This window comes from Perognathus longimembris, chromosome 23 (genome assembly GCF_023159225.1).
Source record: "Perognathus longimembris pacificus isolate PPM17 chromosome 23, ASM2315922v1, whole genome shotgun sequence".
Classification (NCBI taxonomy): Eukaryota; Metazoa; Chordata; class Mammalia; order Rodentia; family Heteromyidae; genus Perognathus; species Perognathus longimembris.
In genome coordinates this window covers 36,225,794-36,241,494 of record NC_063183.1, presented here as the reverse complement: position 1 = coordinate 36,241,494, position 15,701 = coordinate 36,225,794, and the positions used below count along the sequence as shown (strand labels likewise).

General features: G+C 49.8%; 1 protein-coding gene across 1 annotated transcript in view; it reads right to left on the bottom strand.

Moving 5' to 3' along the window:
* Ryr3 (ryanodine receptor 3) overlaps positions 1-15,701 on the bottom strand; it is a 369,516-nt gene that overhangs the window by 17,820 nt on the left and 335,995 nt on the right. Inside the window, 12 exon segments of the mRNA XM_048333185.1 lie at positions 748-2,081; positions 2,700-2,781; positions 4,396-4,500; positions 7,140-7,268; positions 8,594-8,682; positions 9,084-9,164; positions 9,541-9,558; positions 9,782-9,855; positions 12,095-12,171; positions 13,615-13,694; positions 13,810-13,909; positions 15,120-15,176. Coding sequence (XP_048189142.1) covers positions 748-2,081; positions 2,700-2,781; positions 4,396-4,500; positions 7,140-7,268; positions 8,594-8,682; positions 9,084-9,164; positions 9,541-9,558; positions 9,782-9,855; positions 12,095-12,171; positions 13,615-13,694; positions 13,810-13,909; positions 15,120-15,176 — 2,226 coding nt within the window.

The following is a 15,701-nucleotide window of genomic DNA, read 5'->3' as shown; positions in this document are numbered from 1 at the left end:
AGATGGGTCTCTACCGACATCAAGCTGACTTAAGCTGTGGGCTCTACCAGGGAGCAAGCAGGATACATGAATCCATATGGACGGAATGCCTGGGGTTCTGACTTGACTCCAGGTAGAAGTTCTTTTCTGTACAACTCTCTTATCTGGCACCTCCCCTTCCTAGCATCCACTGAAAAATGCATATTAACCTTCCAATAGGTCATTGAAATGGATTGAACAGAGGTGGTTGTTGGGATCTGATTTCTCCCTGCTTCTCTCCTTCGTCTGCTGCTAGAATGACACTGTGAGTCAGATGCTACAGGAGAGGAGACCGCTCACATCCTCCCCCAGCCTAGAGGTGCACGTCGATGCTTATTCACTCTGTCTGGTTGGCTCCACAGACGCAGTGAGGCTGTGCTAAGCCACAGCCACACAAGGTCAGCAAAACCTTCAAGGACATGATCTCCCCGAAACATCTCTTCTTGCATTACCCTTGGCTTCTGATGTGTTCAGTTCCCAGAATCATCCCCTGCATCGTGAGAACTGCCTTCTAGTAAAAGACTGGAGCAGACCCATCATGCTTGAACTCTACCATGCAAACTGGAGGAACCCCTGACTAACCACTGAGACAACCAGAGCTAGAACCGTAGGGTCGAGCGCTCAAGCAGAGTCTGCTTCCAGTGCAGTGTGGGCAAGCGCATCAGTGCTGACTGCAAGATACCCTGCCCACTCATCCTGGGCGGAGAGACAGCTGTGAGCTGCACTTACCTGGGCTTTCCTTTTCTTCCGCACAGTGCTCTCTAATGTAGGGGGCTCGTCCTTGCCAATCACCTCAGACAGGTCACCCAAACCCACTTCAGGCCCATGCTTTGAGCCACCTTCTTTGTGTGGGTGGAGTCCAAAGAGGTCTGACATGAGGTCTGCCTCTCCCTTCTCAGCCTTGGCAAAGTGTCCTGGCTCAGCAGCAACCCCCAGCTCGCTCACTTCTGCCCTCTCGGCTTCCGTGGTGTCATCGTGGATGCCAAACTGGGTTGGGTCAGGCATGTCTCCCAGGATCTTGGTCACTCGGATGTTCCTTGCCCCTTCCACCAGGCCCCCTCCAAACACCGTGTTCCAGAGGGCCTGAACCAGTCCTCCCAGAATGGCGAATAGCGCCTGGAACAGCCCCAGGCACAGCGTGGAGAGGAAGGTGAGTGACACCTTCACCAGCTCCTGGGCGGCCATCTTCCTCACGCTCCTGCACTGTCTCCGCAGGCTCCTCAGGGTCACCCTCCTCAGAAAGGTGGCCGAGTTTCTCTTCACTGCAGCACAGACCACTGCAAATGCAGAGGCAGAGTCCACACCCCTGTCTTCCTCCTCCTCACCCTCCGTTTCTAGTGCATACGGAGACTCTTCACCTTCCTCCTCCTCCTCCTCCTCCAGCCTGTCAGCTGAGTCGGGTTCAGAGATCTGAGAGGCTAATTGCATTTCAAAGATTGTGTCCTCACAGAAGTTCACAAACAGCTCCATCTTTTCTTGCTCCCCGCCTTCATTGACCACGTCAAAAATGAACTGCCGCTTTGATTCCTTCACTTGAGGCTTCTCCCACTGAGTCCGGCTGGATTCACTGATCTCAAAATACACACGCTCGATTTTCTTGGCCCCACCCATGATCTCGATGCGCCCTAGGTATGGCTCAAAGTACTTCAGCACACTCCCTGCCGGGTCCAGCAAGCACTTCAGGCGAGAGTCATTGGGCATGTGTTCAGACAGGTTTGTCAACAACACTGCCACGTTAAACCCAATGTCCTTGGCTGGCTCATGGAACCGGTCTACAAAATCAATGTAATTAAACATGTCATTCTCGTCGGCTTCTGCACATGACAGGAGAAAGTCAATCTCTGACGGTGTATACTGCTTTTGCCCTTCCATGGCTTTCTGGAATTCTTTTTTGGAGATAATCCCTTTACCATCTGGGTCATATTCCTTGAAGGCGTCTGAGCTGGTTAAGTCTTTAAGTTTCAAGAACATGTCAAAGAATTTCAAGATCATTTCTACATTGGTAGATGATTCTACCAGTGTGTCAACCATCTGCTTGCCAATTGTTCCATTTACCACATTCCCTGTGAGACAGGTTCAAAAAGACATACAAACATACATAAACCCAAGCTGTCATGTCAATGGTTGGGCAGCTATTTTCAGAGGCCTATGTGCCAAATTAGTCAGCTGTCTCGTGACCGTGATGACTTGGAAAGAGGGAGGGCAGAGTGGCAGGCCACAATGTACCTGGAGCCAAGGGGGGAGAGACAGAGGGGGAGAGGGCCACACCTCAGCCTTGATTCTGGCCTGCGGAGGTGATTTCCATCATGAGGTCACTGGGGACACAGAGGGACACTGTGTCCCTCTTACTCCCAGGAGAGCGCCCACCTAGACGGCTGGCATACACATTGCAGCCAGATGTTGAAAGCAATGGGGAGAGAGGAGGGTGGGGAGGAGCAAGGCTTGGAGATTTTCCCCCGTTCATTCTGGCTTTCCCACTGATACAAAATGAGTTGGTTTCAGGCTTTGTCCATCAGACCATGTGCCCCTCACTCAGTATTTTTTCTTTCAAAAATGCGGCATTCTAACCAATGTGCTATGGCATCAACCACTTGCCAGCAGAATAATTTACACAATGAGTAAGGTTAGCACTCAGACCAATGACAGTTGTGTGCATGCCTGGTTATACCAAACAGCCCAACCTTCCAAGAGGGATAGAAGCATCACCACCATGTCCTGAAGGAGATCCAAGAGTTCCTTCAGCAGCTCGATCTGACTGGAATCCTAGAACAGAAACAGGAGACACCCTGAGCTAGCCAGTCCCTGGGCACAGTGCCGGCAGAGAGCAAAGGAGCCTGTCTGCTCTGGGAAGGCCGGTGGGGGCCTGCGGTCAGCGAGGGGCTTCCTTCTTGAGGTGATGAGGAGCCGCCTACATCCGCCGTCAGACCACTGGGAGACTCATCCAACATGCTCCCTTCTATTCTCCCTCTCACCAGTGCCATGGGGCTGGCACACAGACCACTGCCCAAAACCGAGTGAGCACCCCGCTTCACCAAGGAGTGTTCACCTATCTTTCGTAGCTGATGTTGTCATTTTCTGAACTGGAGATTTACTAGTCAGTGAGATTTATAGGAATACTATGGTATTAAAGTTGAGGCGACAGGTTATAGTCACCAATAAATTCCCTTTTCTCTGGATTACACGATCCTAATTCTAGCTGGTGGTGATAGGGGTACGATGTTTCCTAAAGGTAGAGAGCGAAGGCCACCCCTCTGGTGTTGGTGGTCGTCAGTCTGGCTTTAACCTGAGTGGCACAGGCAGGGTCACGCCAAGTTAGCCCGTGCTTTACACACTCGCTCAGAGGGCACAGCCCCCAGAGACCTGATCTGAGGCTAGAGTTAAAGTTAGGAAATGATGCTTCGAAGAACAACCTGAGAGTGAAATTTAAAAAATGTTTTCAGGTCGCATTTCTTTACAGATTCTGAAAAAGTCACAACCCTCGGCCTAGACTCTGACGTCCCCTGCCGAGGGTGCACGTTCAAGCTACCTTGAAAATCCCATGGCAGTGCAGACTATCAGAGCTGAGAAGAAACCTCAGAGATCGTCCGTTCTAACTGGATATCTTTAAATGATGGAACTGAAAACAAGACAGGGGCGTGGCGTCCCGAGGCCACGGGTGAGGAGGCGGCTCTGCCACGAGGCCCCAGTCCACACACACGTGGATCGCCACAGACCCTCCCATAAGGCCAGAGTCAAAAGGGGAAAGGTGAGGGGGCTGAACAGCACATTCCAGAAGAGAGGAGGCAGATGTGGCAGGCTTGAACACGTTAGAACACAGTATTTAAATGACTGCTGTACATGTCACTCCCATCAGCCCAGAACGAGTCCTGACCCCCCCCCCCCCCAGTGCTGACGTGGAGCTACGCGGTCGCTGCCACTCGCGCCGCATGTGTGTGTCCATAATGCTCAGAGCGACTCCAACTCATGTGGGAGAGAGATGGGGAGCGAGGAGAGGCAGAGACGGAGCAGGGGGCAGCGGGGAGGACAGCGGGGGGGGGGGGAACGGGGAGCGAATTCCGGGACCACAGGGGCATGCCACCCCTCACACTGAAGACAGGCTGGCGGACATGGCTCCAGACCCCCAGGACAGCCCCAAGCAAGCACAGGGAGCAAGCATGGAGGTGGTAACCCAGAGATAGGTCGGTGCGACCCAAAGAAGAAGCGGCCTTCGTGCAGAAGCCCCCCGGGACCCCTCCCTCCCCGTCCCCAGTGGGTCCTCGGGGTGAGAAATGAGAGCGAATCTGCCAGCGGCTCCAGCTTTAATGGTGAAGGGGACTCAGGACGGGGCTCCCTCCGCCGTGCCTACCAACGGAGCGCATGGCGGACACGCCACGGTACCTGAGACAGCTTCATCTGCATGTTCGCGAACACGTGGAGGAAGCCGACCACGGCGTCCCACAGCCGGCTGTGCGCCAGGCTCTGCTGGTTCCCCACGCACGGGCCCTGCGGAGAGGAGGGGGGAGGGCGCCCTGGCTGTGTGCACACCGCCTTCCCCCACACAGCCCAGCGTGGTCCTGCCCATTCCCCACCCCAGGAAACCACGTCTAGGAAAAAACACCAGGAGCTCTTGCTCGGAGACCCTTCCCCCAGTTCCCCAAGGTGCTCCGAAGAAAGCCCTACGCTGAAGAATACTCAAAATAGAGGCTGTGGTGGAGGCCGGGGGGGGGGCCCTGTGCACCCACCCCAGCCTTTCCCAAGTGAGCTTCTGAAGCACCCAAGGGTGCCAGTGAGCGCAGTGGGATCCGCCCTGCCAGACACCCCCCCCCCACACCCCGTTCTTTCCAGGAAGAGCTATGCATAAGGGCTGTGTCCCCTGACCACACAATCCACACGGTAACCCCTGGTGTTCAAGTACTTCTAGGACTTTCTCATCACTAACCTAAACCTCAGGTATAATATTCTAATATTCTCTCTCTCTCTCTCTCTCTCTCTCTCTCTCTCTCTCACATACACACACACACACACACACACACAATCTAGCTATATAACCCAGCCTCCTGTGCATACACCCCCCTTGGCCAGCTTAGCACCTCTTAAATATCTTTCCTAAAAGCCAAGAAAAGAGATAACTTCATTGCTAGCTTTCACTTTCCATGGGAATAATGCTCCGAGTTTTGAATCAGTGCTCCTTCTTAACTCTTCCTCTTACTCCACATCATTCCCCAGTGAGAAATGTGTAGACAGGACACAGGTCCTACCCTACCACCAAGAGCCCGTGCGGGCTTCCCAAGAAGACGTGAGAAGCAGGGATCCCGCCTGCACCCACATAGCATGGACGTTTGTTTTAAAATCACTGGTTATTATAGTCAGCTTCTGACTCCTAGAAGCCAGTAGATTCACTGTGGAGCAAAAATGTCATTAAAAGAAATTTGCCTTCACAGAAAACGAGCTTCTCATTTGGGGTGAAATGCTCCCGAGGAAAGCCAGGCTAGGACGGGTTCTGCCCCACCGCTGCTCATCACATCTGGCCACCTGCCCGCGCTGTGCCTCCTGAGACGGTGGGGGCAGTCTCGTTCTAGCTTTCTCACCACCATGCTTATAATCCCCCTCAAGCCCTTCCTTTTTAAGGCACCCATCTTAGTTTTATGTTTGTTCTAATGAGCAAATATAACCTTGGTGAGCCAATTGGCTCATTATATAGGCATCTATTGAAGATGAAAATCTAATGCTTTTCACAGAACAGATTTTAGCTCTCATAGAATCTATAGAAAGAGCCAACAAAAACTCTAAGACTCTTAGTTTTCAGAAGGTTCCTTTGGAAAGAAATGAAAACGTACAAGAGCAAGAACTAACGGTTACCCGTTTCTCTCCTGGCTTTTCTGTTTTAGCAAGACTGATGTCATGTTGACACGCTGTCTCACGAACCATCCTAGCTCTAGAACGTTTCTCAAAGACAGACCCACAGTGGACTTCCCGCCACTCTTCTGTCCCCGCAAGGACCAGGCCCGGGAACCACGGCCTTCTCTTCCTCGGAACTGTCAAGCCTCGGTGTTTGTTTTTCTTTTTAAACTCTAAACATCTATTTCTTGAGCCAGGGTTTCACTATACAGCCACGCCGGCCTGGAGCTCACGATCCTCCTCCCTTGTGTTCCCAGTGCCGGGATCAAACCCAGGACCTGTGCAAGCTCGGCGAGGCTTTGCCCTGAGCGCCCCCAGCCACCACACGGACGCGTCAGAGCGTGGTGTGTGTCACGATTTCACCTCAGGTATGATGCTCTTTTATCAAGTAGCTTTCTTCATGTATATGTATCTTCTCAATTGCACTGAAAGCTCTTTTAAGGATAGAGGTCGTATATACTTGTTTTCCCCCATTAATCACAGCAGAGCACAAGATAAGTATTTGATTCAATGAATAAATGAATGAAAATTTTATTCGTGTCTCCTGATTATGATCCTACAAAGCTAAGTGCTAATTCTGCCTTACGACTCTTGCATCGCAGAGAGCCATGGCACAGGCTCCTGACCTTACACACGCGAGGGCTGCCCCGCCCCCACTCACCTGCACAGCCTGTGGAAGCCTAAGGTGGGGGGGCGGTGAGAGCAGGGGCAGAGCAGGACAGGCCCAGCCACGTGCCCGGGAACTCACGCGCAGGTTTGCATGCCGCTTTGTTTTGAGACAGGGCCTAAGCAGGCCGGGACAGCCTCAAGTATGTGATCTTGCGTCAGCCTCTGGAGTGCTGGGATTACAAGTGTGCACTACGATGCCCGGCTTAGATTCTGTTTTCTAATTTCTACTAAGACAACATCACCACCCCCTGCTGCCCATTTCATCATTGTATTGTTGTGTCAGCATTGTTCTAGGCAGTGAGAAAAAATTTAAGTGGGATATGAAATTTTTTTTGTCCATGAAAAGCAAGGAAGGAAAGCAAAATGTAATGAGATGAATGCAAGCAACGGTAGCAAGGCCATGGGCAGGGCCATGGGGACTGGAGCTCACGGCGCTCACCAAGGGCAGAGGCGGTTCTCATGCCTAGGTAAGGCGTGTGGTCCTGCTGGGGTGAGCGCCTCCACTGGGTGATACAAAGTGCCGCGGGGATTTAGGGATGTTCTTCTGTTCTCAGTCCACACTCACGGGCACCTACCTGGATGTATTCCGTTAGAGAATTGAAAATCTGCTTGGTGACCGCCAGAGCTTTAGAGAAATTGTGCTGCCCGGATTCATCGATGATGTCCTTCCCTGAGTAGTACCAGTAGAAATCACTGATTGATTCCTAAAAGCAAACAGGCGGAGCTTAGTACTGCTGACACCAATCTGGGAGCAGAACTCAACGTGGGAGAGCCACATGAGGGGATCTGGTGAAAGGGCCGGCGTTCGCTCCCGGGCCGCCATGAAGAACACAGCCTGCCAAGCCCACCCTCTGTGAAGCACAGGTGTAGAACAGATCGGAGAGAGTGGCCTTTGGCATGTGGGAGACCATGAGAGCAGAGGATTTTTTTTTTTCTCTTTCTGGTGCTTAGTTGGAGATCAAAGTCTCATGGACTTTTCTGCCTAGGCTGGCTTGGAACTGAATCTTCAGGTCTCAAGCCTCCTGATTAGCAAGGATTACAGGTATGAGCCACCAGTGCCAGGCATGAGGTGAGTTTTTCTAAGTGAATAAAGTACACTGAAGGTGATAATGATTCTTAGCCAAATAACTATAATAATAGCAACAAAATGATATCTACCTTTTAAAGTTCGAGACCGTTTTCTGAGTACTTTAGGTTACATTATTTTTACAATGTATTATACTTTTCTTCCTCACTGCTTCTCTTTTGGGCACATCCTACCTAGTTCATAGATAGGAAAACTGAAACAGAGAGAAGGTGTATCGATGGCACCTGTTCCCAGTCAGTGGCGAAGCAAGGCGAGGAGTCAGCCAGGAGAAACAGCCGTCCTTACATTTGTGCAGATTTGCTCAACACAGATTATACAAAATGACTTCTCAACCCTTAGCAAGTTGAAAACTGGTCATACTTCACCCTCGTACAATTATTTCTTCTAGTAGAATTACTCTCATTCGCAAGTTTCCTTACAGCTCCAGAACACTGTGGCTGGGTCTGTACCGGAGAGCTCTGCATCTAACCTTCCGCTCCATGTCATCTTGAAACGTGTTTAGGCCTATGTCTCCATTCCGTATGTAGGCATTTATTATAATGCCTTCCTTACGGGGTATGACCAGACAGATGATCTCTGGCGTCAGGAGGCTTAACTTAGAAATTTTCAACTTACTAGCAGTGTAAAAACGACAGGCATTCAGTTGGGGCTGCACTTGGAGCTGTGGGTGTTGGTCTTCTGGTCTGAGTGCGGGCGGTGACCCCCCTCTCAGGATGCCCAGCATGGGGTGAGCCCCGGCTCCCAGCCAGCTGCACCAGTGCGAGGGCTGACAGGCCACTCTTTGCGGCATTCCTGGTCCTAAGCTGTGACATTCACTAGGCCAGGTGTATTAGATGCATTTTCAGCTTACAATGAACTCACTGGGGTGTAACCTCATTGAAAATCTAGGAACACGGGTGTCCTGGCCTTCCTGACCTTTCGTAAGTACGGAGAGCCACTCACCTGCAAGCGCAGAAGGTAGTCCACGGTGCTGATGATGATGTTGACCGTGGTGGTGTTGCCCATCTGAGTCCGTAGGAAGTTCTGAAAGTCTGAGAGTACCAGTGCTCGTCAGAGCCGGGCCCCACCACGTGGCCCGCAACATGAGGGGGCTAGGTCTGCCTTTCAGCGGAGCACAGAGGGGAGCACACTGTGCCAAGCCTGACAGACACCATCCCTGAGGCCTGGCAGACCTTACAGGTCAGAACTCTGATCAGAGCCCTCCCAACCTGTGACAACCCAACGAGGAACTTAATGAACTTCACAGAGGCCAGATGAACCAGATGGAGGTTCTGGGAGGTATCAACCTTGGTGGTACCAAATAACAGCCATGCAGGTAGGTCTCCTATGGATGAATGTGCTAACTTCTGTCCTTGAGTATGGAATGGGCATCCTGAAACGAATGATTGCCGTGTATCTGAATGCTGTTTCCCTTGACAAATAACACACTTACCACTGTTGTGGCCTTCACAAAGCAACTGCAGGAATCTAAAGAGGTCTCGGGTAAACTCATCATTCTGAAGTACCTTTTCACCTTGAAAATAGAACAATCCAGTGAATACCTTCTAATAAAAGCAGCAAAGGAGATGTGTATGAATGGTCTAGAAAAGGGACTTTGGATGGATGGTGAAAAACTCTATTAATCTAGAGCTGAGACCACAGAGCCCAACAAAGGTCTTTAGCCCAAGATGCATTTATATGAGAACTATGGCTGTGGTAGCAAATGTTCCACTGTCTTTATCCCACGCTTTACAGATGGAAGACACTTTTAAAATTAAGCACCAAACTAATGAGGTTCAATACACTCCCCATGCAACCTGCAAGCCCAAGCCCCATTGCTGCCAGGTGATTAAGCCAGCCTCTCAGGATTTACACACAGGGGAGGACTCAGGCCAGAAGCTCAAACTTACCACGCTCACGCACAATAACTGTGATAAGAGAAAAAAGAAGACGACAAAGTAAGAAAAACATAAACACCACAGGAATGATCAAGTTACAGCTGGCTCTAAGAGCCTATCTAGCTTGGATGTTTGCTTTATCCAAGCCATTGCTACAAATGTTTAGATCGAATGAAGCATATTTTACAGGTTAGAAGGATTGATAAGATTCTAACCAGGAAGAGGATGGCCTTGGCATTCATTAGTTACTTACGTGTTCCTTCTTCAGTAACCATCCCCAGGCCTTCAGCTTTATTCTGTCTCTCAAATGCATTCAAGTCAAGGACGCTTTTAACAGACAGAAGAAAACAAGGTTCAGGGCTATGCATACTGGGAAATGGGTTTCTAATGTCAAAGTATCAGTAGACTAAAAATGCCGTGCTCTTATTATCTTGAATTACTACCATATAGCAGTGTTGTTGAATGATTTAACAGACTTTGTATCTAGCATGGCAGTTTAGTACAATAATTAGGTCTGGTGGCACAGGCCTGTCATCCCTTTTCCACTCAGGAGGCAGAGGCAGGAGGACTGTGAGCTGGAGGCCAACCCAGACTACACACAGGAAGGCCCTGCTCCGAAAACAACAATTGACAAAGCGCACTACGCTAGTCCAGTCGTGGTCCTTGACCTAGGATTCCGTAGGGATGCTCACTCTAAGTGGTGGTCGTCATGGTCACCGCCATCTCCAGCTGCTTTCTTAGAGATGACGTTAGGTGTGGTTTCCAGACCTCAGAGGCCACACTGTGTATCACTATGATTTCTCACTGTTGGGGTGCCAGTACACCAACCAAGCCTTCTACCCAGTGGCGCCCCCCCATGCTACTCTTGAACGTGTGATGAGTTAGCTTCCTTTTCATTCTACTTCCCTTACCTTTCTGACTACAGCCACAGCCAGAGTCCCGGTAGCCAGGAAGCCCTAGTGCAGCGGCCCAGTGCGCCAGGGAGAGCACCGAACACTCAGAGCCCCCAGTGAGGGCTGTTGGCCAAGTGTTGGCTGGGTCCATTAAGACGGCAAAAACTAGCCCCCTTCCAACAGCGCACAGAGGAAAGGCTGGCGGGCTAGAGAGGCACCGCACCCCTGCTTTTCTTTTTAGGGAATTACAGACGGTCTGCCATGTAGGTAAATGTTAAACAGTGAACAGTGAAGTTGCTACTGCTCTCTGTTGCTCTCCCCTGTACTCTGTTGTGAGAGGGTTGGGCACCCCAGCGCTATCCTTCTGTGTTGGTTTGCCTGTTGAGGGAGGACAGCACGGAAAAGGGAATTTGGACCTCGTTGCTTGGAAGGGGCAGTTTTGATTCTGAATCTGGGCGACATAGTTCTGATCCTAATTTCAATCCCTAAACACCCATCCTGAGTGTTTTAATTTTTCTACTGCCCAAGTGTTTTTACAAATGTGTATTGCCCTCATCATAATCAAAACCCATTAAGGTATCTTAAAACTTTGGTTAGATGTAGCTGGCAGCTGAGCGCATGGCACCTGCCTCTCCGTGCCATCATTATAAGAGAATTAGAAACAAAATTAGCAGCATTAAGTACTATGGCGTACAGAGAGAACGCGCAGGAATTTAGCGGAGCATTCTGTGAGCAATGGAGAAATGAGTGGCCTGGGCTTTCTATCTCTGAGCGCACACAGGCTGTTCCCTCCTCACTGAGTCACAGCTGATAAGATCACATTCTCTTCTCCTGAGAGAAATCATACACCAACAGACTGTTGGAGCTGAGAATAAGAGGTCACACTGTAGCTCCAGGGCACAATGTTTGCGCAATCAAATAAGGTTCGCAGGATCATGAAGTCTGCACAAAGGAAGGGATGCACATCCTCCACATTTTCAAACGGAACATTATGTTCCATTTTAAATATTTAATGTGATAAATACCTATAGTGCATGCGGGCAAATGAGCTAAACAACTGTGACTTTGATTTCTTTTAGAATGAGTTTTCAAGAGTAAACTCACTGACTCTTCTTAGAAAGGCTACTAGCTCATCCTCAGATGAGCAGGAGCGGTGCGCTTCTGAAGGGTGCCTAGGACACAGCTAGGTAATATGAAGTGATAGTTAAATGCTTTTTTGAGTCCATGTCAAAACGTTGCCATTCGAAGATGTACCTCCACTGAGGAGGACATATAGGTATATGTACCCCCCCCCCAACTCCATGCAAAGAATCACTAGGAAAAAGCTAACAACAGTATGTGAGGGTCTGACCACAGTGCGGTACCCTCACTTTCCTGTTCTTTTTGTTTTGGCTTTCAGTGAGGCACACGCTTGAAACAAAAATTGAGGAACACATTCAGCCTCCTAGGAAGACAATCTGACCAAAAAGGAGGCAAGGAAGGTGATTAAAGGAAATGGCTAATGGAGATTTCTCCCTGCCAAATGCTGCTTGAATGTACTGCTGATTCGAACAATATCCATCCTCTTTGCTTTCCAAAATAGGGGAGCTCACTAGTTACTTCTGTGCACTATTTTCTGTTCCCTTTTCTCTTGAATAATGTTTAAAAAATGCTAAGTGTTTCCCCATATTTACCTGCAGGACTGCATAAGACCAGAAAGGCTTTGAAAGAATCCAGCATCTTTTTTCTCCTTTAGATAGTCTAGCATTTTCTGCAAAGGAGATACATTTTAAATAAAGAGAAAAGCAGTTAGAACTATGCTGCTGGCCCTCTTAATTCTGATGGGGGAAATGGCAAACGGGAGACAGACCAAGGACCAAGATCCCGAATCACCCGTGCTCTTTCTCTTATATAAGGAAATAGCTGTACGAGCCACACCTCTACTTACGGAACCCAAATCCCAGGGGCCTAACTGAAAGCTGAGTATTTTTTCACAAGAGACTTTAATGGGAAGGCAGGAGTGTTCTGACATACCCCCAAATGCTGTTGGCTGATGGACTGATTTTGAAAAGGCCCTGTGATATAGTCAACTGAGGGAGAGGGGTGGGGTGGGGATTGAGCCAAGGGCAATCATCAAGAAAATGGCAATTCTTAATACGCAATCTGTCTGGTAAGTGTTCAAGGCAGGAGAGATCATGGGTGATATGGTGGCTATGGATTTAGAGCTTCTCTATGGCCTGGCATATAACTGTATAAGTGTCTGTCTGAATCGTCACTCTTCTGTGGGCCTAGATGCTTTTAGCCGTAGGCAGGGTTGCCTGGGAGACAGCATTGCACCCTGTCTTCCAAGAGCGCCCCGTCCCAGGCCTTTGTGCATTGCCGGAGGCTCGCTAGCATGCCAGCCACATGGCAGCCAGGGCTTTTGTAGCATTCAGTGCTACCACACTGCAAAGGCGACACCAGCAGCCCATACTACAGCCTGGCATGGTCAACAATCTGCATAGCTGCCTGGGGAATTAATAAAGGATTCACTGAGTGAGTAAGATGCAAGGGGGCTGTAAAAACCCCATGTGATGACGAGACTCCTTACAAGGCAGCAAACAAGAACAGGGCTGAAATAGAAACCCAAGGCTTGGGTGTGTGTGTGGGGGGTGGTGTGGGGTGGTGTGTGTGGGGGGGTGGTGTAGGGTGGTGTGTGTGTGTGTGTGTGTGTGTGTGTGTGTGTGCATGCGTGTCAGTCCTAGGGCTTGGGACTCAGGGCCTGAGCACTGTCCCTGGCTTCTTTCTGCTCAAGGCTAGCACTCTGCCTCTTTAGCCACAGCGCCACTTCCAGCTTTTTTCTCTATATGTGGTGCTGAGGAATCGAATCCAGGGCTTCATGTATACGAGGCAAGCACTCTACCACTAGGCCACATTCCCAGCCCCCCCTATATATATATATGCACATATATATGTGTATATATATGCATATATATTTGCATAAAATCAGCTACTTACAAAAAAAAAGGGAAACGTTTACTTCTTTTACCCCTGGGTGAAACCTCTTCATCAAATGCACATTTGCCTGTAAACCCCCAGCCCCGATGACAGCCGTCTGTGCTCTGAGGACAGCGGTGGCCCCTCTGCAGCCCCAACGCCTCTTCCTTGGCGCTCGGAGCTGCCAAGCGGGGACGGGACAGCCCCGGCCCCGCACACTGCCCCGGAGCCCCGTCACCTGCTGCACGCCCGCGTTGCCTCCGTTGAGAATGGCAATCCCCAGCTTCAGCGTCTCCACCACCATGGCGCTCATCTCACCTGCCAGGGCGAGGATTTGGCGGGGTCACGGGGGACAAAGGTGGAAAGCGCAGCTTGACGCCCCATGTGGCAGCTCTGGGGGGTGCTGGGCCTGTCTAGGAAGGGGAGAGATCACCTTTGCTGGCACTGATCATCTGCAGAACCATCTCGGCAGCCCCACGCTCGTGCAGCCGGGCTTGCTGATAGAGGGTTTTCTGCTTCTCCATCTCTTTCTCCTAGGAAAAAAGAATGACAGGGAAAGACCTGTCCCTCACCCTCTACTGCTCCCCAGGCTCTATCCTGTGTCCTTCAAAGGCATTCACCATGCGAAGGGGAGCTGAGAGAACCTTTAGTTACCTACCAAGACAACACCCACCATGTCAGATAAAGCTAACCTCTGAAGCTTTCCAAGAGCCCCGCCCCTAACTCCCCTACAAACCGAAGGCAGACTTTCCACTTTTTGTACTGATAGGTAATGTAGTTTGTTCCTTCCCCTTTGACTCTATGACTCCAGGGAGCTAAGATTAAAACGTGTGTGCCTCAAGCCGCGTCTGGTGGTACACTCTTGGAATCCTACTACTCAAAGGCTAAACAGAAACCTCTAGTTCAAAACCTGCCTGAGACACAGAGATTCTGTCTCAAAAACGTAACCAAACAAAAAGTGTGTATTTTCAGTGTCTGTCATACAGAAAAGATGCTGGAGAGTCAATCTGCGTAAATTTGTCTGAACACAAGCAATGCCCACTCATCTAGAGTGCTCAGCCCTCAGTAAACATATGCTTTCTTCTGGAGCTGCCATTATAATGTAAACATTCTCCATAATAAAACTGTATGTTCTTTTGCATCTGTTGCAATCTGTTGGGTACTCTGTCAATTAAGACTATGAGGGACCTAAAGTATTTTAACTTCAGATGTTTCAGAGTCCCACCTGGATTTTAAATGAAAAGTATTTTCAATTTGCATTTATAGAACAGTAGTACAAAATCCAACCCATGGCTCTGAAGTTTCATGTCTGGCTCTCACAGCTTTCTACTATGTCTGGGAAGAAGTACAACACGGTGGGCCTTGGGCTGGCTTGCTGACTGGCACAGTTTCCTGCTTCCTTGGTAGGCCAATAGGCAGACAGCAAACCCGAGCTAGAGGATGTCCACGGAGACACCTCAGCACCGCTGCTGAAGCTGCAGCTGGTTGGCCTGGAAGGCAGCCTTGTGGTTTTGTTTTTTGCCAGTCCTGGGGCTTGAACTCAGGGCCTGAGCACTGTCCCTGGCTTCCTTTTGCTCAAGGCTAGCACTCTGCCACTTGAGCCACAATGCCACTCCCAGCCTTTTCTGTGTATGTGGTGCTGAGGAATCCAGCCCAGGGCTTCATGCATGCTAGGCAAGCACTCTACCACTAGGCCACGTTCTCGGCCTGGCGGCCTTGTTTTTAATCTTTATGAAAACTTACCTCAAATGTTTTCTCCTTGTCTTCCTCTTCGTCTTCATCCTCACCACTTTGACAGCTCTGGATTTCCATGGAGCAGGGGCAGGAGCAGAAAAATAACCAAATTAAGATTGCTAATAGGGCTGGGAATATGGCCTAGTGGTAAAGTGCTCGCCTCGTATAGATGAAGCCCTGGGTTCGATTCCTTAGCACCACATGTATAGAAAAATCCAGAAGTGGTGCTGTGGCTCAAGTGGCAGAGTGCTAGCCTTGAGCAAAAAGAAGCCAGGGACAGTGCTCAGGCCCTGAGTTCAAGCCCCAGGACTGGCAAAAAAACAAAGCAAAACAAAAGACTAATAAATACAACTTGTTCTAGTTTGCAAGGATGAGTGACAAGCTATAATTCACCCTGGGACCTTAGTATTCTGTAAAACCAGGAACATTTTGATCGCTATATGACAACACTTTAGTTTAAATGTCATCTTTGCAGTTATCAAGGGGTTAAGAAGAGACAGGAACACCAAGATTCCATAATCAATGGGAATCTGCCTGGCTTAACCGCAGGGCTGAACTCTCTCCCTTAGTAAAGAAAGTTCTGAGGTAAAC